A 25,697-nucleotide genomic window follows, 5' to 3' on the forward strand; every position below is an offset into this window, starting at 1 on the left:
TGTTTAAGTTAACGCAAATTTTCCATTTCTTGTTTCAGTATGGGATAAAGTAAAATGACTATGAGTCATTTTGTACTTGTCAGCAAATTCAGAGAAGAAATTGTCACACAAAAAAAACTGTTGAAAACATTCATGATTGTCTTTTTATTGAGTAACCAAGCCAAGTTTTTTCTTCACACCCAGCATCAGATTTGCTGTAAAATCATTCACAAGTTCCATTGGCAACCTCTCCAATGACTGCAGTCCCTCACTTTTAACAAGAATTACATGTCTGCTAGTAACTAAGCCAAATTACAACAGTATAAGTACTCAAGAGGGATGCCCCCATTCTCCTCTGTTTGAATCAAAATAATCCAATTCTGAAACTGTAATTTCATTCAAAAGAACTTCTTCGTAACAGCAAATCCAACCAGGAATCTGTCACCTTCCTCCAGGTTACCATGGCAACTTGTTATCTTCCCAATCAGCGGTTCAACCTACCAGGACTTATTTCGCTCCTCCCGTGTTCCTCTCGATCCTGACAGCCCCAAATTGGTACCGTGATAAGGACGGGTGCCAAATCTGCAGCTAACTTTCTTTTCAGCGTTCCATCTACCCCGGACGGCCTGTCCGTTTCAACCACCGGGGCTATACATCTTACAAGGCGACTTAAGTCTTGCCATTTCTCTAGCGGCTTCCTCCGAGACCCGGTCTTCAACTTGTATATTTTTGATGTTGAAGGGTGGTGGTGGCGGGGATGTCTTGCAAATGTGCGGTGAACTTTTGCTTTTAGCCCCTTCCCTCTCCTACCGAGCTTGTCCCAACCAAGCCTCGAAGCTATAAATCTAGGGATGAAGTCAGGATGTGTGCGCTTTCTCTTGGGACGGGAAAGTTTCTCTTAAGGGCCATACCGACTTGTAACATTTGCAGCTCGGTAATGCCGACATAAAGATTAAGAACGCGCCGCGCTAAGACGTTTTCAGCCCAACAGTCTGACGATGTTTTTTGCAGACTCAACTAAGTAGGACTGTTCCATTTTGAAACCTTAATGGGGGGGAGGTCAGACACATTTTTTTCCTTTGGCTAATCCTCTCTTTTAGTTTCCGTAGGCCACACCAATTTAATGTGTTGGTTCTCAGATTTTTTCAGAAAAAATATTGGCGACAGGGTGAAAAAAAAACAGACCAAGGCACCCCATGATAGCCAGAAATGTTACAATATGAGCCTTTTAATGAAACAAAAATGAACTTTTAATGAAACAAAATTGCATTGTTACATTAAAAAACTTTAAGAACTAGGAAGAGAAAGATTTTCTTCAAACGTTGGGGCCAAAATATGTCTTTCATTGAGCATCTTGCAGTTAATTTAGACCCCCCCCCCAATTTTTTTTTGCAAATCAGAAAAAAAATGGACAGGGCGAATCCGTTAACCAAGAAATTAAATTGGTGTGGCCTTACCATCTCTATCACTGGTGCCTAATTCGTTTCTCTTGAAGTGACAAAGAATAACAAGGAGAAGTCGTAGACATCATCCCTCCATGAAATAGCTTGTTATTTTGTAATCTTTTGGTGTATTTCAATAGAGATATTATGAGTCAAACTTTGTTTTTATCAGCAGAATGATTTGTGGTGGCACTTTGTATTTATCAAGCTGTCATGTGCAGGCGTTTAGTGTCTTGTTACCATGGTTTGTTTACTTTGATGGCCAGCAGGTCATTTGCCTTAGCCTGGGTACCATCCCCAGTAGTATATTCGCAAACTCTATAACTGTTATAGAGTTTGCGAATATACTACTGGGGATGGTACCCAGGCTACATTTGCCTGTACATGTAGGTCAATGACCTGCCAGACAGGCAAATGACCTGCAGACCAGACAAACAAGATTTATTTCCTGCAGATTCTGTCTAGGGGTAAAAATAGATAGGGCTGCCTGGGTCTGACCTGCCAGCTGGAGGTATAAACAAAAACACTCTGTCCCAACTTTTGGGTCAAACAGACCATCCTATTATGAAGTAGGGGTGAAAAAGTGAAAATCCTTTTAAATTAAGCAATAAAAATATGCGACAACCTGCTAATGCACTCCAAAACACAAAGAGACTCAACAACTACCCACATACCAAAAATCATACCAAACCATCCCCCAGATTTTCCAAACATTCAACACAAAAAGTCCAACATTAAACATTTTGTAAATATCAAACGCAAACAGCTAGGGGACCCAAATTTAAACCACTAAACCATGGTAATAACAACTACATGCTACCTTAATATCGCACAAACAGTCCATAACGCGAAAACAACAGAATAAAAAAATTAAACTGCAGTACCAAGGTCAATCACCAGGGGCTCAAAGTCAACCTACACAATCTCCAAGGCCCCATCCATCAATCTGCCAAATATCGTACAGTTCCTTCTCACCGATCTTCAGATATCAGACCAAACATGAAACGGAGTAAAAACAGTACCCCCATTTTCATGGAGGGTAAAAAGCACAGATCTGGTTTAACATCTAGATCAATCTTTCCCTGAATTGAATAACTTTACGCCTAAAGACTGTCCACAAAAAAGTGAGATAAGTCTGTTCATACTTTGTACCTGCCTGAAAAATTTCATTTAGACACCGACAGACTGTTAAGTGACCAAAAAGTACTGTGTATGAACTTAAGTTTCATCTGTTATGGTAACTGACATAATTTTGATTATCAATTTCAAAGGTAAGAAGAAAATGTGAAAAAATAAAATGAATATGTCTATTATTCTCTATTTATTTTTTTATTTTATTTAAACTTTATTTCAGGCACTTGGCCCATATGACATACATACTGCAATATAAGGTGCAGAAAAAGGACTGAGTACCTAAAATACTTTTATCTAAATAACTAACTTTAAAAGACAAGATTAACGTAATGCCTCCAAAATGGGCTAAGATAAGAAATACTCTGTACCATACTCTGTGTGTTTAGTCATTTGTTCAACCTTAATGACCACGTATAAAGAAGGTAACTCTTTTTTCGCCAAACTTTTTTTTTATTTGCACGCTCGCATTCCCAGAGGATGTCATCCATGTAATCAAATCAACACGGCCTCTAAGTCAAGAAAGACAGCTCCAAAATCTAGTCGATGTTGACATGGCAGAAACTTAAGATGTATGCATCTCTTATTTCGGCGACTTTTTTTTGATTCGCACGCTCGCATCAGTTTTGGTATTCCCAGAGGATGTCATCCATGTAATCAAATCAACACGGCCTTTAAAGTCAAGAAAGACAGCTCCAAAATCTAGTCGATGTTGACACGACAGAAAGATGTATGCGTCTCTTAGTTCGGCGAATACAAACTTGTTAATGGTTGGATCCCTCCTGCTCCTGTTGCCTCGCGTTGTCTCGGATGTGATAAATCTTTGCTGGTAAGTAGGGGCTCGGTTGTCCCCCAGGGTTGGCAAAGTCTCCAAGGTGTCGTGGGGACTCCTCCAACCCAGCCATCCCATAACTCTTTGTCTTCCCTCTCTTGACGCGGCAAATAATTTCTTGCTTCATGAAACTTTGGGGACAGATAAAAGAAATATGAGAATTTGATATATTTGTCTAATAGAAATGGTTAATCATTGTCTGGGTTCTCGCCGATATATCATTGTCTGTATCGCATCTGCATTCGCATATTTCTGTATTTGGCGCATATAACATGTTATAATAAATGTGGTAGAACCGTCCCACGGCGCTTTTTGATAAGTTGCCATGTTAGAACGGTAGTAACGAACTCCTAGATCTTGATTTACGAAAATGTTACTCCAAAATTGTATTTTCCGTATACGCAGTAATTTGTCACATTGCCTTTACCGAAGTAAAGTAGAGCAGCGGAAAAAAAGTTTCTTTTCTGGTGTCTTCTATATACGAGATTGATGGCTCATATTTGTGCGTTACCTAAGTAGTTGGTTTAAAGTCTTATTTTTGAGAAACTTCTATCGGGACATGCGATCTCATAAACGCATAATTTAGTGACTGCTCTGACTGTTCGTACATTGATAAGTCTTGTTAATTATTACAAGATTTGTACGCTTCTCAAACGCTGACTATGATTAATTGCGGGGACCGGCGGCAGGAAGCCTTTTGTGCGCGTGGTAATTTCCAAACTTCGCAAACTTTTTTTTCGGGCATTGTTGTCGCTACCCCGGCTGTCGTAGCGGGGTTATGAAGCAATACGTCTTGTGTGAGTAAGTGGGACTTGGTGTCGTCTCTTGGGACCCGAGGATGTCTCAGAGGTGGCTGGGAGACTACAAACATTGTCAAGCACGTGATTCCCCCTCATCTATCTTGTGGAAATGTACTTTTTCACCTGCAGCTATACAATTCCCCTCTGACAGATGCTCCGAGTGCTTTATCGCAGGGTACTGGGTACAGGTGACACGACGGGCGTCTACCACCATGTGTTCGTCTCCGCTTCAACGTGGGGAGTTTCCGTGTCCAGAAAATTGCGGCGGACAAACGTTGAACACGCCGGCAGGTCCTGTAAATGCCACGGGCACAGAAAGGAGATAAGATTAAAGTACAAGCTGTGAGGATCGATGCAGCATTAAAACTTCACTACTAAAAAAGAAGTCTGCAGAAGCAGGAAAAGTGCAAGGCACTGCAAGTTCTCTTTTAGCTGAGGATGGGTCAAATTGAATGTTGTATGTTTCAGTTGCATAGTGACAATTCTTAAAGGTGTACTTATATAATGACTTCCTTGGGCAACATACACAATGTATGAAGTGTGCTTCAGAAGTGTTTGTTTGTAAGTTCCTGTTTGTTTGTTTGTTTCCTTGTGATTTCTTGTAACTGGTATATACATGTATACATGCTAAAGTACTGAAAAGACAAAGTAACCATGCTTAAAAAATACCAATGCAGCTTAACCCAGCCCAACACAACACATACAACAAAACAAAACAAATAAGATATGGCACAATAATATGGTACATCAGATTAAAGGTGTGCCTCAATGATCGTGGCAAAACAGTTCCGGAAGGCCAAAAGTTCTTGAATTTGTTAATCAAAATTTAATTGCAAGGTGTTAAAGGTGTAATCTAATTCGATTTTCCATTGTACCTACCGTGTGCATTTTCAGCCAGGCTCAATTGTTAAAATTTTATTAGTTTTATTTTATTGACATATTTGAAATAAGCATTAAAAACTGTGACTAATTTCATCAGTGCTTATACGAGTCCTCTACTCATAGAATAACAAAATACAACACCAGATTCTGAAGTGAACTAATGATTGGAAAGGAACATACGAATCCAATTGAAACAAAGGTTCTCGGGTGTAAAAATATTTGCGCAATATGAACAATATATGAACTCTACTTGAACTAAGCCAACTGCTAATATTATGATTGGTAATAGCTATTGATCATAACTTAACTGAACTATTCTTCAAAACAGTATTCCAAGCAACACCTTTACATAGTGACAGTCTGTAGATATAAATATAGTGTGATCCGCAGTAAATCAAATTTTGTGTTGTGTTTTACGACCGCCAAATAGTTCCGCGCTCCGATCACAAACCGGGCGCTTTTTTTAATCTACGAGAGAAACTGAGCGGTGCCCTGCAGTACCTCATGAAATACTATTGCACAAATTTTGGATTTGATCGTAATGACTTAACCCGGGGTGGTCCGAGTTTTTATGGACGTCCACGTAAGCCAGCAATCTACCGTCAACACGTGCAAGCGAGCCCGCAACGATAACCACGGGCTATAACTGCCACTAGTCCTAACCCACGCGCTACCGGGAACAAAATTTAAAACTTCGATAAGTTGTTTCAGGACCCAGCGAACAAATTAGTGGCGAAAATGACAACTTTAATACCGGGAAATGAGAGCAGTCGTAAATTTTCCCATCCTTATGTCAGGGAGGGTTGAGCCGGGTGCGCATGATGAATTATTTGATAGCCGGAGAGGAGTTATCATTTGCGTTGAAAAATGACCATTTTCATAATTTGTGGCATGCTTGGGGTTTTGTATGCTGATACGGTGCGCTTTATTTATCATCTCGGCCCAAAATTATGCGTAACAGAGTGTCAGAACCACTTGATAAGGACAGTTAGGCCATATTTCATACTAAACCTGTCAAACTCTTTTGTAGATTTGACTCCTTTATATAGATTTGTGGCAGAAGTAATGCCGCCATTGCAGTATTTATAAGACAATATTACAGCAAAAAGTGATACAATTTTCTCCTGACAATAAAGCTCGGCGTGTATATCACGACATTCAGTGACAAACATCTCGGCACATTGGGGAGATGGAAACGGCCCTGCCATGCAAGGTTAAATTTGGCCATAATTTTAGAACATTATTTTCCTGGAGGTCATTCTGTGTATGATGTGGTGGGTATTAAAGCGGCGGATAGCAATCTTTACCGACACATTTGCAGCATGTATGGCTTTCAAATATCGTAGGGAGGGGTGTTAGGAAGAATCAATTCTGGGTTTATAACCTAATCCCGGAGTGTTGGCCATTAGACTTGCTGGATTTGTGTGCAGGTATTGGGCCGCAATGGCTGGGCCATTGTACAAACACCGGGCACATATGGCCCGACCATTTCAACTATGTTTGCTGAAAAGCAGTTTAGGAAAGGAAATTACTGTGCCTATTTTATTTTATTTCATTTTTTTTTTTTGCAGCGTGCGCCATTTACAGATACACTGTGATATGCATCAGGGTTTCTTACATATGAAATCATTGCTACTACAAGCACATAGTAGGGTATTTATTTTTACTTTTGCAAAGAAAGTTATTGTTTAGATAAAAAGTTAGCATGATAACTAAGTGACTGGATAATAAAATGGGTTTTTATTAAAAATCATCTGTATCTGAATATTCAAACCCAAATGGTGTAATGTTTTAAGTTGACCAAATTAATGAATAAACTACATGTACATGTATAGGATGCATCTTGTACAGTTATGATCATTCTATACAAGAATATAGATATTACACTATAAAAAACATTGACTTATTTGATTGGTAGGTTTCAATCTTTGTATAATCAATTATAATACAAAATATATGTCAATCCAAATGTAACGTCACAATGCAATTCAGCCATTCTGACAATGTTGTGCATCTTTTGAATTAAACCATTCATATGAAGAAAGAATGATAATATGTTGACAGTTGTCAGGTCTGTATACTAAAATGATTATACAGTTTTCTGTTCAATTTGTAGTGAAGATTGTGCTCTCAATCTGCTCTTAGCTGCATCTTTGAAATGAAATACCAGTGTCTTCGTACACAAGTTACAATTGACAAATTCTGTTCTTCCAAGAAGGTTTCATGCCTAAGAAATTAACAATTCTTCCTATTGTCCCAGCACTGTCCCAGAAATAAATTTCAACTGTCCCGAAGTGAGGATGAACTGTCCCAATCTGTTTTTTTGGGGGAAGTATTGTATGACTTCAACTTGAAGTCAACTTTATTTTTCTTATGAATCGTTATGATCACTCCCAAGCACACTATAATTGCAGGGTAGACAGGAAATTCGGGAGGACTTTTTTGGACCCAAAATCCAAGACATGTGCCTTAAAACAAAAGAAGGGCTGACATTCTGATGTTGATTATTTTTCTATTGTCCCAAAAATGTCCCAAAGTGTGTTTTTTGTTTTTAGTTGTCCTAGCCTAAAATTTTGTGGTCAGTGGCCACTGGACCACCTTTAATTTTGAGCCCTGGGTTTAGGATTGATTTTAACCTCCTTGGTTCTTCCTTATAGTTTCTCAAGTTCTTGCAAGCTAAAGGCTAATTGGCCTACAGGGGAGAAACATTGGACCCTGTTCAGTCTAGGACAACAGTATTGAAGGAGTCTAGACAGGTTTTCTGTGCAGAACAGGTGCTTTGAAGAGTAGGGTCTGATCTAAAATGGGTGGAATGTATTTTTGGAACTGGGCCATGACATCTTTTAAGAGGGCCCGCATGCCCTTTTCCGTAGAGCGTGATCAGCCGTTTTAATTCTACGTAGAGCGTAGACGGACTGCTGTAATTCAACATAGAGCGTAATTGGCATTTTTTGCGTAGAGCGTATTCGCCGTTTAAATTCTATGTAATGCGTTGTAGCCACTTGGAATTTATTGTAAAGCGTAATCGAGAGGTTTTCCGAATTCAGCGTAGAGCATTCTCGGGACCCCCCCATGCAGGCTCTCTTGAAGAGGTTCATCAGTCACGTAGAATTATCAGTTAGTAGAATAGTGACTGTTTTTGAAAGGTAGAAACACGTACCTCCAAATTTTCGATGTCCACTGAACATCTTGATCATGGATCCACACAAGTCTCGACCTAGTCTCGTGTTCTTGCAAGACTAGGTGACTCCGTGATCAAGATGATGTACAGTTGACATCGAAAATTTGGAGGTACGTGTTTTTATCTTTCAAAAAGAGTCACTGATTAAGGAATATTCTACTAACATTATCATGATGATGATCATGACATTGAACATGAAAAATGTGAAAGTTTGAACTTTTTACATTGATTGGTTATTCTATACTGGAAAGGCCAACTGAAGGAAAATGCTTGGTTGTACATGTACAAAGATACTACATGTAGTTGAGTAGCTAGTCCACATACATGTGCTTTAAAAAAACGGTCACACATTATACATTTATTTTAATACAAGTGTTACAGTGGGAGGTTATAGGCGCTACCAACTGACCCGGCCAACGGGTCTAGACCTTTTCGGCCGAGCGGTTAGAGAGTCGGACTGGTGCCCGGGAGGTCGTGGGTTCGAACCCAGGCCAGGACCAGCTTGTTTCTTTCTGTTTCTACTCGCTCCTCCTGTTTCTTACAGTTTTTCCCACACCGGGAATCGAACCCGTGCCTTGGAATGACATGAATTTATATATTTTTCTCTTGTGTATTTTTTGCAGACACTACGTCCTGTACCGGATGCCCCGTCTACGGTTCCTGGACGCCCGTCCCGTCAGTAGAACAGAACTTGCGGAGGCAAAGACACGAGGAGCCTTCATGAGAGTAGCACGACCAGCACAAAACATGGTAAGGACACACCAATTTCATTTCTTGGTTAACGGATTTTTCTAGAAAAATGATGGAGCGGGTGGGCGGAAAAAAGTAAGAAAAAAAAAACAGGCCTAGGCATCCTATTATGGCCCACAATAGTACGATAGGAGCCATGAAGTCAACACACCAAGCTGGTTCAAAATTTAAACAATGAATTTTGAACTTTTAATGATACCATTGCATTGAAAGATGGAATAACTGTAACAACTAGGCCAGACCAATTTAATTTGTTGCTTCTCGGATCGCCCTGTCCATTTTTTTCTGCAAAAAGAAAAAAGATTTTAGGTTCTAACTGCAAAATGCTCAACATTTTTTGGCCCCCAAGGTTGAAGATGTAACAATGTAACAATGCAACTTCGTTTCATTAACAGTTCAAAATCTATTATTTTAATTTTAACCAGCCTGGTGTGTTAACTGCAACATTTGCGGCCTTCATGAGATGTCTCTGCTTTTTTTATTTCGCACTGGCACCTCATATTTTTTCTGAAAAAGCCAAGAAACAATAAATTAAATTGGTGTAGCCTAAAAAGGTGAAACCTGCTGTACCACTTCTTCTTGAATTATCTTAGTATTTTGTGAATTGTCCAGTTTTATGTCTGTTTCTGTATCACAGCCCTACATGTATTATATACAAATGTAGTACTACCCCGGTAGTAACCTCGTAGCAGTGTAGAAGAGCCACCTAGCACCCCTTAGCCAAACTGCAAGCTCAAAGACTTGCTTATGTTGATGAACTTCTGTATCTGTATCTATATAGCGGGTATAACCACACTTCAGGGTAACACACCGGCTTTGCAGGCATGGGGCATGGCAGCAGCTGGCTACATTACACCAAATGAAGTTGAAGCTAGAAAAAATGCCACTATTTTACTACTAACTCTAAAAGCTTTAATTTTTGCTGCTTCCTTTTCTTGCATTCTCTTCCTCAGGAACATGTAAGTTTTAGCTTCCTTTGACATCATTATGGAAACCACATTAAAACTGCAAACATAATTGAACTGCACTTCACATAAGTTCAAGTCTCCTCCACAACACTTTAGCAGCTGTAGACCATTGAATAATCACAGACCTGCAATACTATGTAGTTAGGCCTGGGTAGTCCATGGTGGTGGGTAGTTAGCGACAATACGGAGCCAGGCATATAGGCTACGAAGCTCCACGACTCAAGAACTCAGTACATATGTACAGTGCCGATTCATAAAATTCCACAAAAAGCTGGCTTGTCGTATAGGTCGCTAAGTACTGCCGCAAATTCACAATACCAGCTTTGTATTCCTGTGATTTAGTGGCATTTTTATTTTGGGCCGGAATTTGTTTTTTATTTGCCAGCGCGCACTAGTTTGGGGGTCTTTAGAGGATGTCATTCATAAAATTAAGAAGGTGTGGCCTTAGTAAGCTCTAAGTAAAGTATTGTTCACTAGCCTGATATCCAAACCTATTTTAGTTTTTTAAAATCCATTTTTGTCCTCAGCAAATAGGAGAGGATTAGCTTTGGCTGACACACAGATTGTTCACCACATCACGTCATAGGAAAACAAGTGATTTAGAATTACATGTACATGTACCATGTACATGTATTGTGTCTACCAGTTGTTATGAAAATACAAAGCATTGTCTCATATCTGATGAACAAAATATCCTTGTTGTTTACTATTGTTATTGTTTACTATTGTTGTTTACTATTTCCAGTTTGATGACACATCAGGAGAGTCGCCCCCATCAGCGTATTCTCCTCTCCCTGCCTCTTCTCAAGCTGAAGGGAGGCACCAAGGTAAAACATTCACTTATCATGGTCTGATTCTGTGTAGCTGTGTATCAAAAGCGCCATCTAGCAGCTGGTTCTATAGATGCAGGAGTGAGGTTCCCTATTGAGTGTTTACAAAACGTGGATATGATTTGACATTGCTGATGATCAGACTTACTGATGATTCTGCTACACTGGTGATTTAAATCGATATTAATTTATTCATTAGATCTTCAAACAGCTTGGTGGTCCATTCAATTTTGCCAAATCACGAACTCTAATTGCACACAGGGGCACGGCACTACTCTTTTTTGCAAGGTGTGGTGGGATCTTTAACGTATGTGGGGTGTGGCTGTCCCAAAACACGGGACCTCCATTTACTTTAACACTGTATCGGAGCAACATCCCTAACCAAAATCTAAGTACATGTACTTATTTCGACCTGAGGGAAGTGAGGAAAGTTGTGTAAAGTGCCATTTTCGAGGACACAACATTGGGACATGTCAGGGGATGTCTTGGTTCCGAGCCGAATGTTATGATCATTACGCCACACAATTCCACATGGTATGTTAGCTTGAGAGACAGAATATTCTTCAAGTTCAATAATGACTACACTACTGCAATCTGTTACACTGTGACAATCATATATTTTTCTATCATTACAGGAACCTTTGGGAGATGCAGGTATGTGTACCACGGACGGCACTCGGAAGGCAACAGATTCATACGGAACAACGACTTGTGATGTCTACATGATAGAGATTTAAGCACTGTTTATGTTGGTTACCAGCTTCCTGCAGTCTTTGGATAAGTCAGTAGGGGGCACTAGTGATATGGTGTCCCTTGCCAGAACCTCAGTATGCTTGAATAATGAGATTAAGTTGATGAGTCTGAAATAGTGAAATGATTCACTGAAAACAATCAAACTTGTTTGGACTCACAGCACTCTATGATACATCATGAAGTTTTCGAGTGAAACGTGTTTAAAACCTGCAATATGCTACATATATCTTCGTATGTGTATTGTAAGAATAGGGTACAATTTTATAGCCTGGTCACCAAACCTATTATAGCTCCCAAGGACAGTTTTAGGTCAATATTCTAGTCACTTATCTACATACCCGAGGTATATTGACATTCATGGAACAAAAAGACTGAAAATTGTAACAGAAAACAGTAACTTGTAGGATCCTGATTTTTGGAGTAGTGCCCAGAAAATAAAGGACTCATTTTGGGGTTTGTTCTGCACTGTTTTAAATGCCCAAAGTATGAAAAACTGGTGCAAATGTGCTAATGTGGGGCAGTGTCTTGTGTCAACATACAGATTGCCTTATTCAGAATATTTCCAGTTTTGCCACCCTGAAATTACATTGGCAGCAAATACTACAAATTTGTAACAAACGGCATTATTCTTAGTTTCATACAACTTATCAGAGACTCAGGTAAAAATGTTTGAAAGTTTGTGTTTTCTTGTTTCAAAAATGTATATTTCGGCTGATAATCATTCAAACATGCTTCACCATCAAAGTAATTTTTCATTGCATTTGAAAGTAATTGCTGCTTTTTTTTATATTCAATCAAAACGCCTGACTTTAATATAATTTGATTGCAGCTACTAGAGAAAATATTATTTATCCAATATCATCATGTATATTTAAAACGACTATGCAGCACTTTGTAATATCAATTATGTTACTGTTAGGTTTTAACTGGACACAAAGTATATTTAAATGACAAAAGTTGCCAGAGCGCTTTATTACTGTAACATAATACATGTAGTTGCAATAATCATACTTTGATGGCAATAAAAACATTGTTTGTTTTGTGAAGATGAAATTCTTCTACAGTAAGAAATGGAAATACAGTCAAACCTGCCAAGGAGACCACCTCTTCAAGCAGGCCGCCTGTCCATGGTGACCGCTTTTTCTTGGTCCTTAAAATTTTCCTCATTGACATAAACATTGAGTGACCTGGCCAAAGCAACCGAGACCGCTGTGAGTTGGGTCCGTTCAAGGCCCAATGGTGACCACGCCATTTTTGTTCATGTTGATTATTGATGATAATTAGAAATCATGGAGAAACCAGCCAGCTTGCCTCGACTATTGGACAATGTTTTTTTGTTCAATGTAAATTGGGCCATGTGCCCTCCCCACATGCATTCACCACAGAACTGGAGATTTCACATTAAAACATCTCAACTTGGAAACCATTTATGTCTCAGTCATGTTGTGAGGTCACCCTCTTCAAGGAGACCACCTGTCCAAGGTGACCACTTTTCTTTGGTCCCCTGAGGCAGGTTTGACTACTAGTATTTCACAATCCTGTGAAGTGTCAAGAATTGTTGTGAGTTTTTGTTTATTCATTATTGTGAATTTCTTGCTGATTCTGTGTATATTCCACTGTCACTTTCTCACAGCCTTTAGGGAAACCATTTTGACTGCCAATTTGACCTTAACGTCAGTCTGCAGTTACCCAGTCACACAAGCATACAAATGGTATCCAAATAACTTCAGTCAGACTCACAAGCCTACAAACAAACACATTGAAAACAAAAAAGGCATTTGAATTCTACCCAGACAGACCTTTTTACTCAAAGTATTCATGTACTAGTATGTACATCATGGAAACACAATGTTACAATCAATACATGACATGTACATGTACATTTTGTACTTGTACATGTACGCAAGGGTACCGAAGTAACGGGTTCCTCACCCAGCGCAGGGAAAGTGGTGTAGGCACTTGGGGCCCTGTGTGGAAGGAAACTCCGCACAGGAATTCTAGTGCTGAACGGCTTATTTTCCAGTGCTGAAGCTCCGCCAGAACTGGAATTCCAGAGCTGAATCTTGATTCGGCACTCGTTTTCCAGTGCTAAATTCCACTCGGCACTCGCTTCCCAGTGCTCGGAGTCCATTCAACACTGGATAGCAAGTGTCGAAGTACCTAAGTAACGGGTTCCTCACTGAATCGTTCCAGTGCTCATGACTCTTGGCGCTGGAAGGCGAGTTCTCAAATCATTTCTGCACTGGGCTTCTGGTGCTTACGTCGGCCGTGCGGCATACAGCACAGTATCGTAGGTCAAGTCTACGTCTTTGAAAATGTGAGGAAAGAGGCCGTGCAGTCCTGTCCTGCAGATCACCTTGTTGTCCCGATTGTAATTTGCTTCCTGGGCGCTATGATCTCGAAAATATGAGTGTTAGAGTTCAAAGGCGGCATCTCGGTACCCTTTTTAAAGTCAGGGTTTGATTTGCCGATTCAGACTTTCCAGTGCTGAAGCCGCCGACACTGGACACCAAGTGTTGACGTACCTTCGGCACTGGAGATCTAGGACGGAAGCCGCCTCATATGATCACCTCTGTACACCTAGTGCTGAGAAAGGAACCCGTTACTTCGGTACTTTTGCTATATGTACATGTATGTGTAAAATTATGCTGCAAGGAATGCTAAGCCTTCTGCTAGTTGTACTTATGGCTGACTTCTTAATGTCATTCAGTTATACTTGTTTCAAGTATTACAAGTTGTATTACAAGTTACAACTGTAATTAAAAAGAGTTTTCTTCCAAATAGCTCGATACTATAATATAAGTCATGTAACAATAGATAATTTAGCTTTAAATTATTAGAGAGGTGTGTATATGTTGTGTATTTATAGAGCCCAATATTGAGAAATAAAGTGTAGTTTATGATGTATTGAATAAATGTATGATACACTCTGTTTTGACATTGTCATTTAAATATTGCAAAGCCCATTGTACATTGTATTAGACATAATGTTTAGAGCATTAGATTTGGAGTCTGCGGAGGATGTCATCCTTAAAATTTACTTGCTGTGGCCTTACATATAGAGTGAATGAATGCTCGACAATTGTACATGGTACAATGTGTGGCAGTAATACAACAATACTACAAAACTAAACTATCTTATTACATTTCTTACTACAAAAGAGTTGTAGTGAATATTTATGTGTGAAATGCGCGCTGAACCCTCTGGAACATCGCTCTACAGAGCGGACAGCGGCGTCCTCTGATCCTCAGCATGTTGGCACAGTGTTCGCAGCAGCAGAGATGTCCACAGGGGATGAACACCATACAGGCGTCCTCAGACAGACACACCTTACACTGCCTCTCTTCACGGAGACGGCGGAGACGGCGCAACATATGCTCCATAGTCTCAAGGTCCAGAGGTTGTTCTGAAAATGGACAAAATGATGGTTACACGTAATATTTCTTTGCAATTGTGCTCTCGCTATATAAGAAGCACTATTTTTGCTTTAAAAATCTAAAACTATTGTGCTAGAAAGTTTGGTTGAATTCTCAGTTTTGCCCTCTGATTTCAGATTTGAAAATAAAAGAAACTTTGAAACTTTCAAATTGATTGAGTTGCAAAACCACCCTCTAGATCTGGTATGTTGACTTCAAGACTCCTAGCATTTGGCACTATCATAGGATGTCTGTGTTTTTTTTTTGTGTCCTTTTGCTTTTTTGCACATTTTCCTCTTTGTATGATACAAATGAAGTGATGCCTGTAAATAAGCCTCTATATTACACAAGAAAATAAGCTATCCTATAATTGCAATAAGCTTGAACATGAACCTTGAGTCTCTGTAGATGGGTTTGGCCGTGTTTCTTTTGGGGGACTCTCCTCTCTGGGTGGCTGATCTTGCAGATCTTCATCTTCCTCAGCATCCAACAAAGCTTTGATTAAGCCTGTCATTGTAGCAAAAAACTGCCCATGCTCATTGATTTGACAGTAGACAACTCTTCTAATGTCATCGGGATCAAATCCCATCTCAACAGCATCTCTGACAATTCTAGAATCCATTGCATCATTGACTTGTTGCTCCAGATTTCTCTGATGGCTGCTTCTGTTTTGCTGCAGCTGCTTTTCAGGTATGGCAGTAGAGATGCCTTCACGATAGGAAACATGCTGCTGTGTTCCCTGCTGCCTTGTCTAGAAATATAGACATTTTTGTAAGGATGGCTGAGCATACATGTAAGTACAATGTATATTGTTGTCAGCAACAGAAATAATGTACTATGTAAATGCTACTTTATTTGATAAGAAGAAGATAAGAATTGATAACAATTTTCCTGAATAGTGGGTATCACCTACAGATATATATACATGTAAATGAAAGTACCATTTTCTTAGCTGAGTTGTGGGTTTGTAAGTCTGTTCGTCCTTCATTTGTATTATAGCTTTGTTTGCATGGGTGTGCAGTGGGTGGAAAGTCATTTTGACAGTTAAATGAAAGGGAGGTCAAGCCTGATGGTGACCCAAAACATGTACTTGCCAGTTGGGAATAAGTGGGTGGTATGTGGAGAAATTCAGGAAATGGTATCAAAATTACTTCATACAATCCCACACACACAGAGATCCAAAACATTCACAAAAACCCAAAATAGTTCCTGGAAGTCTAAAATCTCGTGTTTTAGGAAACCTAACCTGTTGCATGCCGATACGACTCCGTGTCCTGATGTCCCAGATGTAGTCCATGCCTTTCCTCATGATGACGTAACCGCACTCCGGCCCGTACCACCGCGCATGCTCCTCCCAGGGGTCATCGCCCTGCAGCCAGTCCTTCAGACCACCCTCGCACCAGAAACACCGGACTTGGTCGTCAATGCCTGCGGACAGAGTGAAGATATTTTTCTTCAGCACCTCAAAATAACAGACTGTTCATGCATGATTTCATAATATGAGGGAAGTTGCTGCTAGGATTGCTCTTTAATATCCCACAATGGTGAAATATTTTTTTCTGACATCCTATCCTTAAAAAAAGGCCAAAAAACGTTATGTTCCAGATATTTTTTTTAAAAGGTGTTTTGTTCACACACTCACAAGGACAAAAGTAAGATGTACATGTAGTAGGCATACACATGTATGTGAATAAATATTTCTGCACTAGAATGCTGTTTAGTAAACAATTTTGTGATGCATACTTACAGGTGTAAACAAAGCCTGCCTGTGCTAGCCTCCGTGGTGAGATGGGAGAATACAGCGGCCACTTGTGGAAGGTGGACAGACGGCTTTCCTCATCCGCAAAATCTGGCATTCTTGGCCTCTGTGCCTCTATTGGCACTAAGGAAGTGTTCATGTGTAAGTGTAAGGAAAGTCTACAGATCAAGACTGAATGTGTGATTTTCACCTAATAGGTACTAAGTATTTGCATCTTTATGTTGTACACCTATAGTAGATAGCTTGTGATAGGTCCCATGAGTGGAGATAACTGTATTTCCACATCATAGTCACTGTGGTTAGAAAACTTCATGTCTGATGATGTTAGAAAGACTTACAGGTGTGTAGAAAATCCCTCAAATCTAACACAGTGAGATATTTGCAGAAGACTATAGGATAAGTTGATAGTTAAATGTAACACTCACTGTCTGGCTAGATTTAACACAATTTTCTGAAAGCTGTGCAGTGTACATGCAACAAAAGTTTAACTCACACGTGTAGGAGACCCCAGCTCTAGGAGGCAATCTAGACAGCGTGTGTTCCGAAGATAGCTCTGGTTGTCTAGTCTGCCCCAGAAATCCATCGTCTGTCTCAGCAACACCAGTACTAAAATGGGAAATATTTCATGAATGCATATATATTTCATGAATGCATATATAAACAACTTAAGATGCATAAAAGTGTACATATTAATGCTTATATAGCCATTTGACAATCAAAAATGTTGTCACTTGACATACATACTTGACGTAATGAACTGATATAATCTATGGTGACAGTATATGATGGTTGGTTTTTAAGGCAAAGACAGCAAAGAAATGTGAATGTGAAATGTTTCTATTTTACTGTGCACATAAACAGCCAACCTGGACGGACAGAACATCCTCTGTGCAGCACTGGCCATGGTTTTGTCCACAGGTACATGTAGATGTCTGTCGTCATCTAGTGGTATATTTGAGGTGGCCAAACCACGTACGAAGGGACAGTCTGGGTAGTGCCGCTGGTGTTCTACTACCGGGTCATCACCTTCTTCCCACTGATGCAGAACACCACCACTGAATGCACACTCCACACGGTCTCTGTATCCAAGGTAGACGAACCCTTGCCTTGCCAGATCTTCTGGTGACACGGGTACATCGCTTGGCAGATACTTACAGGTATACAGAAATCCTGCCCGTGCTAGCCTCAGTGGTGACATGGGAGAATACCTCGGCCAGTTGTGGAAGGTGGACAGTCGACTGTCCTCATCAGCAAAATCTGGCATTCTTGGCCACTGTCGGTCTATTGGTAAAGCATATGCTGATGTGGTTCCAGATCCAGTTGCTTGTGTTGAAGGTTGCTGACTAGTTTGGCTGGTAACGATATTTTGAGCCGTACTCGGACTGCTCGTTGGCGGAGATGCTTGTGGTGACGTCTCTCCAAGTTGGACATTTGCGGTCGCCTCTCCGTTAACGAAGGGGCAGTGCGGGTAGTGTCGCTGGTGTTCTATAAACGGATCGTCGCCCGCCTCCCACTGATGAAGAACACCCCCACAGAACGCACACTCCACACGGTCTCTGTAGCCAAGGTAGAAAAACCCTAGCCTTGCAAGATCTTCTGGTGACACGAGTACATCTCTTGGCCAGTCAAAGTAAGTAGTAAGCCGATCTCTCTCTGTGTTCAAATTTCTCGTCTGGTATTGGTTAGAACCTACCGTAAATCTTGTTGTATCTTGACGTCTTGGTGGTTGATCACTGCTGATTCCGTCCACAAAGTATGTAGGAAGACGGTCTGTGTTTAAATCTTTGGGACATTGTGAGTCACATAGTGTATGATGTGACTCGTAGAGTTCATTAGAGTTGAAGTTGTGTGAGTGATGGAGCCAGCTATTGGATGAAGGGGTTGTACTTTCCATGACTGCCTGTTGTGCCTGCCCCTGCATTGCATCATTGTTGGGAACGTTGCTGGTGCTTGCTTGACTGACTTGTAGGTTTTTTGCAAATTCACAGTCCTTTTGCTCACTGACATGCCTCACAAAAGGGTTGTCACCAGCCTTCCAATTTCTAAACTGCCCTCCACAATCGAAACAGACTACGGTGTTCTCATCAACACAGAAAAATCCAGCTATTGCCAGAAGCCGTGGAGGTACAGGGCTATTATCAGGCCACAGGTCAAATGTTGCAAGCCTGCGGGATTCAATTGAATAGTCCTTGTATTTCATGTTTGTCTATTTCACAGCAAAGGATTAGAGAAAATTTGTCATACCATTTAGCTTTGCACCTGTGAAGCAAACCACTTCCTAAGTTAAATCACTAAGTGAAGTATCCCTTCAGAAAGTCAAACTTTGTCCCACTATTCAGTCACATGGTGAACAAAAATGAATGAATCTTATGGTTAAAGAAAGGGTTCCATGTTGGACTGGTGGCATGCAAAGAATTTTCACTGGGTGTTGATGGATGGTTATCTTGTGCAATGTTCAACTACTGCATGCGACTGTGAAAGAAAAAAAAGGAAGAAACATACGTCATCTGTATCTGTATCTGAAGGTACCTGTATCGGATGGGTAGACATACATAAGGTATCTCAACTTCCTGCTGGTTCTCTACTTAGGCCATAGCATGTAAATTATATGGATGACATCCTCCGCAAACTCCAAATCTAATGCGAGCGGGCGAAAAAAAAACAAGGCCGGCCGAGAAAAACAAGGTTCCTACATTTTAAAATTTTGACTCATTCATTGTACAAATGGTTTTGGTTCACATACATGTGTATACACAGCCAACATCACATATCACTGCATCAAAGTAAGAAACAAAACATTAAATCAGAGCCTTTTCTTGTCTCCTCTCTTCATAGCTATCTGCCACCCACCTTCTGGCATGGCAACAGATATCTTTGCCCATTTTTGGCATGTTGACCACTGTCAGAGGCAACAAAATTTGTTTTTTTTTCCAAAATCTGGCAAAAATTAATGCACGCGTTGATGTCATCCATAAAAATTACTTGCTGTGGCCTTATGACTATTCTAAGACACAAATCAGGGCCTCATTTGCATAATAGATGAAAAAATACCACACTCTCCATTTGTTGAATAAAGGTTTTCTGTTAAAATCTCATTATCATATTAGGCATTGCCCAAGCCAGTCCTTGGGGCCAACAGAAATGAAAGTGAAAGTGCATGAAAGTAGCTATGTTTACCAAAGGAAAACATTGTTTTTACTCAATTTCCTCTTCTTCTTCTCCAAACACTAACCTCTGACCTGGCCAATGACATGATTTGTTGACGTCTGTCACCATGGTGACTGGTGTTGGGTTACATAATGTTGCAATTTCATGGTCTGCTCTGCTCCTGTCACCATGATACTAGTAGTACATATTCACGTTTGATTACAATTTTTTAAAAGCGAAACATTGAGCTATAGTCGAGCTATCGCGTTGTTCGGGACAGCACGGTTTGTTCCTCCCGCTAAGGTGATTATACAGGTGGTTCAACTGTGGCGACCCGGACCTGTTTCACTAAGCAATCCGTGACCTTTGGTAAACAAACTTGTTGTCCAATGGCTGATGCAGTGGAGCTCTCATGTTCCTCACTCTCGCGTTAACTCATGATTAAACATTTGATAACTCCTTCCTCTATCCAGGAAATAGACACACAAAACCCAACACAGTCTCTGTCCATTCTCACAGTGTATTCACATCCAGACTCTCTCTAGATCTCCGGAGTGATCCCCAGGGGGACCACCGTGCATGTGCATAAGAGCTATGGCGGGAAGACCATAGCTCTAACAGTACATGTATGTGAATGTGTTTGAGTAAAAATTAACAGAGCAGACCATGTCCGAAGGTGAACATTATGCATTTGCTTTGCAAATGTTTAATACTTCTCTAGTTACAGCTTAATTTTATTTGTCTCATTGATCATGGACATGTGATGAATGAATGTAGCATAATCTGTCCCATCTACAGTTTTCTCAACTCAAATTACATAATATTGTACTTCATAAGTTCATATGTAAAAGTCCTATCCTTTCAACATTTCATAATTCATTTGGAAATGACCTCCACATTAACATAATACATGTAATGTATAGGAATGTTAACCTTACAGATGTCTTAAGTGTGAAATGTTCTTCATTAACATACTAAATAAGAAGTATTTTTGTCAATGAGGCCCTGATTTGTATCTTAGAATAGTCATATTAGTAGAGAACCAGCAGGAAGTTGAGATACATGTACCGTTAATATATCTATGCATGTCTAGTACCCAAGTCATGTGTAACAGGTATGGCCTAGCACTAAGAGGTAAAATAAACATTGTGAAAAATATTTGCACAGGCCACCCCGATTTAATTTGTTGGTTCTCGGATTCGCCTCTTCATTTTTTTCTCATTTGCAAATTCTTGTTCTGAATCAACTAAAAATGCTACTATTTTTCTCCCAACAGGAGTTTAAATGTTCCAGCCTTCATGGCTCCTATCATAGTATTTGGGGCTATAATAAGCTGCCTAGACCTGTTTTTTTTCGCCTTGTTGCTTCATATTTTTTCCAAAAAAAATCTAAGAACCAACAAATTAAATTGGTGTGGCCTAATTTGCATATCCATCAATGTTACTGAGCTAGGCTGCACCAATTTGATTTGTTGGTTCTCGGATTTATTCAGAAAACAAGAGTTCCACAATCTCATACCTTCGCCAAATGAGGTTAACCCTTGCGGGTGACGAATTATACAATTTTAATCATTGATTTTGTAAATAAGAGCCTCATTTGCATGGACTATGTCAGTTGATCATATTCTTCATCCAATGACAGCCTTATCATAACAAAAAGGCTATTTTAGCACTTCCTCATAAATTATGCAAATGAGGTCATGATTTGAATAAATTATGTTTGTTGATGTTCACCTTCACTTAACTTCCAAATGTGGCAAGTATGAAATTCGGGGTGCAGCAGTTACAACTATGAAATTATAAGAATTTCCCATTAATTATGCAAATTAGGTCCTCATTTACATAATATATATCCTCAGATGTTTTTCTCGTTCTCAAGTAGATGTCACAAGTGTTTCATAGTTCTATTATCGAACAAAGCAGAGTTATAGAATTTCCTCATTAATTATGCAAATTAGCGCCTGATTTGCATAATTGCCATCTGATCATGTCAAGCATCACTTATACTACTTACATACCAAAAATCACGACAATACGTCAACCGGTTCTTGAGTTATCGTCCTTCAAATTGTTTTCAACAAATGCTCCTGCAGTTCCAGAACAAGGCGCTAGGGGACCCAAACTCACGTCACTTCTTCCCTACCACAAGAGCTATCTACCAACCAAAACTTGTGACCCTAGCATGTCCAGAACATGAGATATCAAAACCGGAAGTTCAGCTGCAGTACCTAGGAAAGCCGCCAGGGGGCCTAACATCTAATCATTTCTAGGTCTTATGAAGACCTACCCACCTACCAAGTTTCATTCCAATCCATTTACTGCTTCTCGAGTTATCTTGCTAAACCACACACACACAAACACACATACCCATGCACACACAGACAAACGCTACTGAAAACATAACCTTCTTGGCGAAGGTAATAAAAATATGAAGCGACACTGCCAAAAAAACAGACCTTGGCATCCTATGATAGCCCCCAATGCTATGATAAGAGCTATGACATCAACACACCAGGCTGGTTTGTAATTCAAACAATAAGTTTAAAACTTTTCATCAAACCACTGCACTGATAGATGGAAAAATTGTAACAACTCTAAAGAAAAGGGACTTCCTTCAACTGTTGGGGCCAAAATATGAGTATTTGGGAGTTGTTGGGGCCAAAATATGAGCATTCGGGAGTTGATTCAGAAGCTGAAATGTTTTTTTTCCTTTTGCAAACCAGAAAAAAATGAAACAGGCAAACCAGTCTTCAACTAAATGAAGCAGGCAAATCTGTGAACCAAGAAATTTAACTGGTGTGACATATGTCACTAGTATTAAAAATATGTCACTAGCAGGGCCTGCATTAGTGTCCGCTATGAGAGATAGGACATACTGGAGTAACTATATCAAGTGTACCTCACCGGATTAGTATAAACTAATCCGGAGGCATGATGATGATGATGAAATTCTTATCATCCAACACAAACTACATGTTTTGCATAGTCAGTACATGGAATTTTGATATCTCGATGTAATTTACCTATCGCAGTAAGTATAAAAATCACGAAAATCATTCAGATGTTAAAATCTTATGTTTGCCTATTTCACCACGAAAAAAACAGAAATTGGTGCACAAAACCTCTATTAATACAACCCAAAAGCCACATGTAGCTAGCACCAGATACCATAGCAGAACAAAAGACAAGGAAAACCAGAAACGATAAAATAATCTCCAAGGAGATCTTTCGGTGGATACAAGACAGTATCAAATTGTATTGGCAGGTCACACATAAAATATTCTTCACTCCTTCTGTCATTTATAAATTTGCCTACATTTTTTTGTGCTGTAGTTTTTATGCTTACCGCTGTATTTTTCAACTTCATGCCATACGTGTATCAAGAAAACGTGTGATTTTCGTGTAAGTTACTCCTCATTTGCATAAATGGCACCATGATGGCACCAAAGAAGATGGCATACTAGTACATTTTGTCCAAAGAAGGTAACTTACCTCAAAAGTTTGTAAATCAACTACCATTATATACATCCTGTATCATTTAATGTCTAGTTTCAAGTGCTTTAAATTCATCCAGATAAATAGAAAGTGTCTGTAAAAAGTTGATTTTAAATAAACACAAAACTGAATTGAGCACGGAAACCTAGCAGAAATCTAGGGGACACCTACATGTATTTGAACATTTTTGTCGTGGTGGATTGTGCTTTGCGCGAGCTACCCGTTATTTTGGGGGCAGTACTCGGAAAATCTAACATTCTCTTGAAAGTCAGGAATAACAAATGAGCATAGACAAGACAACTACAGCAAGAAACAACAACACGTCTTTGTGACAAATTAAGGAGGATAAAAATCAAGTTGGTTTGGTGCGACGCGTACGGTACCGGTCCAGTTTCAAATTGGTCATTTGTGGTCGTTCGCCAAGAAAGATTAGTCTCTACCAGACTAACTACGCTGGTCATTTAAAGGTAGCCTGATGTCAGCCTTGTTTATAGCCGCGGACGACTCTGGTACACCTTTTTGCATGATAATGCCGGTGACTGTCACCGGCATTATCATGCAAAAAGGTGTACCAGAGTCGTCCACGGCTACCTTGTTTATAGCTTTTGAAAGCTAACAAGGCTGCCAGTCAGGCTAATATAAAGGAGAATATTTGCCAGGGGAGTTTGGCCGCCTTGTGGTTTGACTGGCCGCGCAGTCGGAGGGAAAGAAACTACCTCCCCGCGGCCGGACTCTCTTGGCCCATTTTACTCTCTATTTTGCCGAATTTTACGATCCGTATTCCCGTAGAAAGGCCTGGTGGGGGCTAAAAAAAGATAGCAAAAACGCCCACTTGAAAAGTCGCCACTGCTAGCCAAGTTGCTTCTTGTAGCCACCAAACATCTGCTTAGAGATTACATAGTCATAGACAGGGCACCAAGATAATAAAAAACAGAGGCACTAGAATATTTTGTTTTAAAGAAACTACAACGAACTGTGTAGATTGAACTAGAGCCCGATACCTATTAGAATGAAACAAACTGTAAAACACGCCTTTCCTTAAATGGAAGGAAGAAAGAACTTTTATTATCTCAAACTATTTTCGCTTGCCCTCTATTCTTTCCAAATTTTCAGTCTTGTCGTAATTGGAATATGGACGTTTTACAAAACTTCAAAACTATTTTTTCAAAATGGCGGCATCCCTTTGTATTTTTTTGCTTCCACCATAGCCACGCAGCCACGTACCGTCTCTTCCTAAACAAACAGTCAAGCCCTCCAAGCCCCAAAAACCGTACGTCCGTAAAATCTGGTACGGTGACCTTTTTCTGTGCACGTTACCGGCACCGCCTTGTTTCTGGTTGAGCCGCGCTAACACATTTGGGATCATTTGGCCTTACCTGCATTACGCACCAGACCCGATCCTTTTCTCTGGGTTCCCCGGAACAGCCCTGCTATATTCCCACAATCCCGCCCCTTTGTTTTAGAGGGTTTTTTAAGAGAAGGCATGCACAAGGTGAGGCAGAGTTTATATTAGCCTGGGTTCCAGACCCATAGCACACTGGACACAAATATCTCAGTGAGCCTGGCACACTGAGATATTTTGTGTCCAGTGTGCTTTGGGTCTGGCATCCAGGCTACTTAGTACTTGTTTTTTGTTCGTACCTTGTGACGAAGGGGATTCCCCAACACGATCACGTGGTGATCACGTGGGTCTATTTGTTGGATAGTCTCCAATTTTAAACCATATATGGTCACAAAATCGTCTGGTTCTGTCTGAAACTATTTTTGTCCCTGCAAAAACACCTGGCCGTAAGGTACGTTGTATGCAAGGCTACATAGGGGGTTTCCACGTATCAATATGGGACCCATATGCATGTGGAAATAAAGGAGAATGTGAACAACTTGATAATTTTTCTTAAAAATAAATCTTGAGATCAAAAATTGTCTTCAAAACTTACATTACAATAAACATTGGCTGAATCGTCATCACACAATAGCTGCTGTAAGTGTCATGACTTACCATTGGACAACGGCCGGACCAGGACATGGTTCACCTTACCGGCAAAACATTACGTCAAAAAAAAACGATGGTTGCATGGCGCAACATCGAATCACAAGTAGCGTTACGTAAAGGTGAACTGTAGCTGCTGTAAGTGTCATGACTTACCATTGGACAACGGCCGGACCAGGACATGGTTCACCTTACCGGCAAAACATTACGTCAAAAAAAAACGATGGTTGCATGGCGCAACATCGAATCACAAGTAGCGTTAAGTATTGGTGAACTGTAGCTGTAAGAGTCGTGACTTATCATTGGACAACGGCATGTCCAGGTCTCGAAGAAAGGAAGCGA

General features: G+C 40.1%; 2 protein-coding genes across 3 annotated transcripts in view; one reads left to right on the top strand and one right to left on the bottom strand.

Annotated features, from left to right (window-relative positions):
- LOC109485422 (leucine-rich repeat-containing protein C10orf11 homolog) overlaps positions 1–12,061 on the top strand; it is a 76,946-nt gene extending 64,885 nt beyond the window's left edge. The window contains exons 6-9 of one of the 2 annotated variants that reach the window (XM_019789025.1): positions 8,871–8,997; positions 9,951–9,956; positions 10,711–10,792; positions 11,431–12,061. In XM_019789025.1, coding sequence (XP_019644584.1) covers positions 8,871–8,997; positions 9,951–9,956; positions 10,711–10,792; positions 11,431–11,510 — 295 coding nt within the window. In that variant the 3' untranslated portion in view covers positions 11,511–12,061. The remainder of the gene's footprint in view (positions 1–8,870; positions 8,998–9,950; positions 9,957–10,710; positions 10,793–11,430) is intronic. The other variant, XM_019789026.1, reaches the window with a different exon arrangement.
- Positions 12,062–13,054: 993 nt separating this feature from the next.
- Positions 13,055–24,953, bottom strand: LOC109485426 (E3 ubiquitin-protein ligase XIAP-like). Its single transcript, XM_019789034.1, has 7 exons — positions 24,742–24,953; positions 17,591–19,196; positions 17,218–17,330; positions 16,713–16,847; positions 16,212–16,393; positions 15,359–15,716; positions 13,055–14,955 (listed from the first exon to the last, which is right to left on the bottom strand). The coding sequence occupies exons 2-7, from the start codon at positions 18,922–18,924 to the stop codon at positions 14,726–14,728; spliced, it is 2,352 nt and encodes a 783-aa protein (XP_019644593.1). The 5' UTR covers positions 18,925–19,196; positions 24,742–24,953; the 3' UTR covers positions 13,055–14,725.
- Positions 24,954–25,697: the final 744 nt, after the last annotated feature.

The sequence above is a fragment of the Branchiostoma belcheri genome, unplaced genomic scaffold (genome assembly GCF_001625305.1).
Source record: "Branchiostoma belcheri isolate BF01 breed outbred unplaced genomic scaffold, Haploidv18h27 scaffold75, whole genome shotgun sequence".
Taxonomy (NCBI): Eukaryota; Metazoa; Chordata; class Leptocardii; order Amphioxiformes; family Branchiostomatidae; genus Branchiostoma; species Branchiostoma belcheri.

Coding starts and splice junctions, on each gene's coding strand:
- LOC109485426 (XM_019789034.1), bottom strand. CDS start 18,924: ATGAAATACAAGGACTATTCAATTGAATCCCGCAGGCTTGCAACATTT. Junction 15,717..16,211: donor GTCGTATCGGCATGCAACAG/GTTAGGTTTCCT, acceptor CTATATTTCTAG/ACAAGGCAGCAGGGAACACA. Junction 14,956..15,358: donor CCCATCTACAGAGACTCAAG/GTTCATGTTCAA, acceptor GTCCATTTTCAG/AACAACCTCTGGACCTTGAG.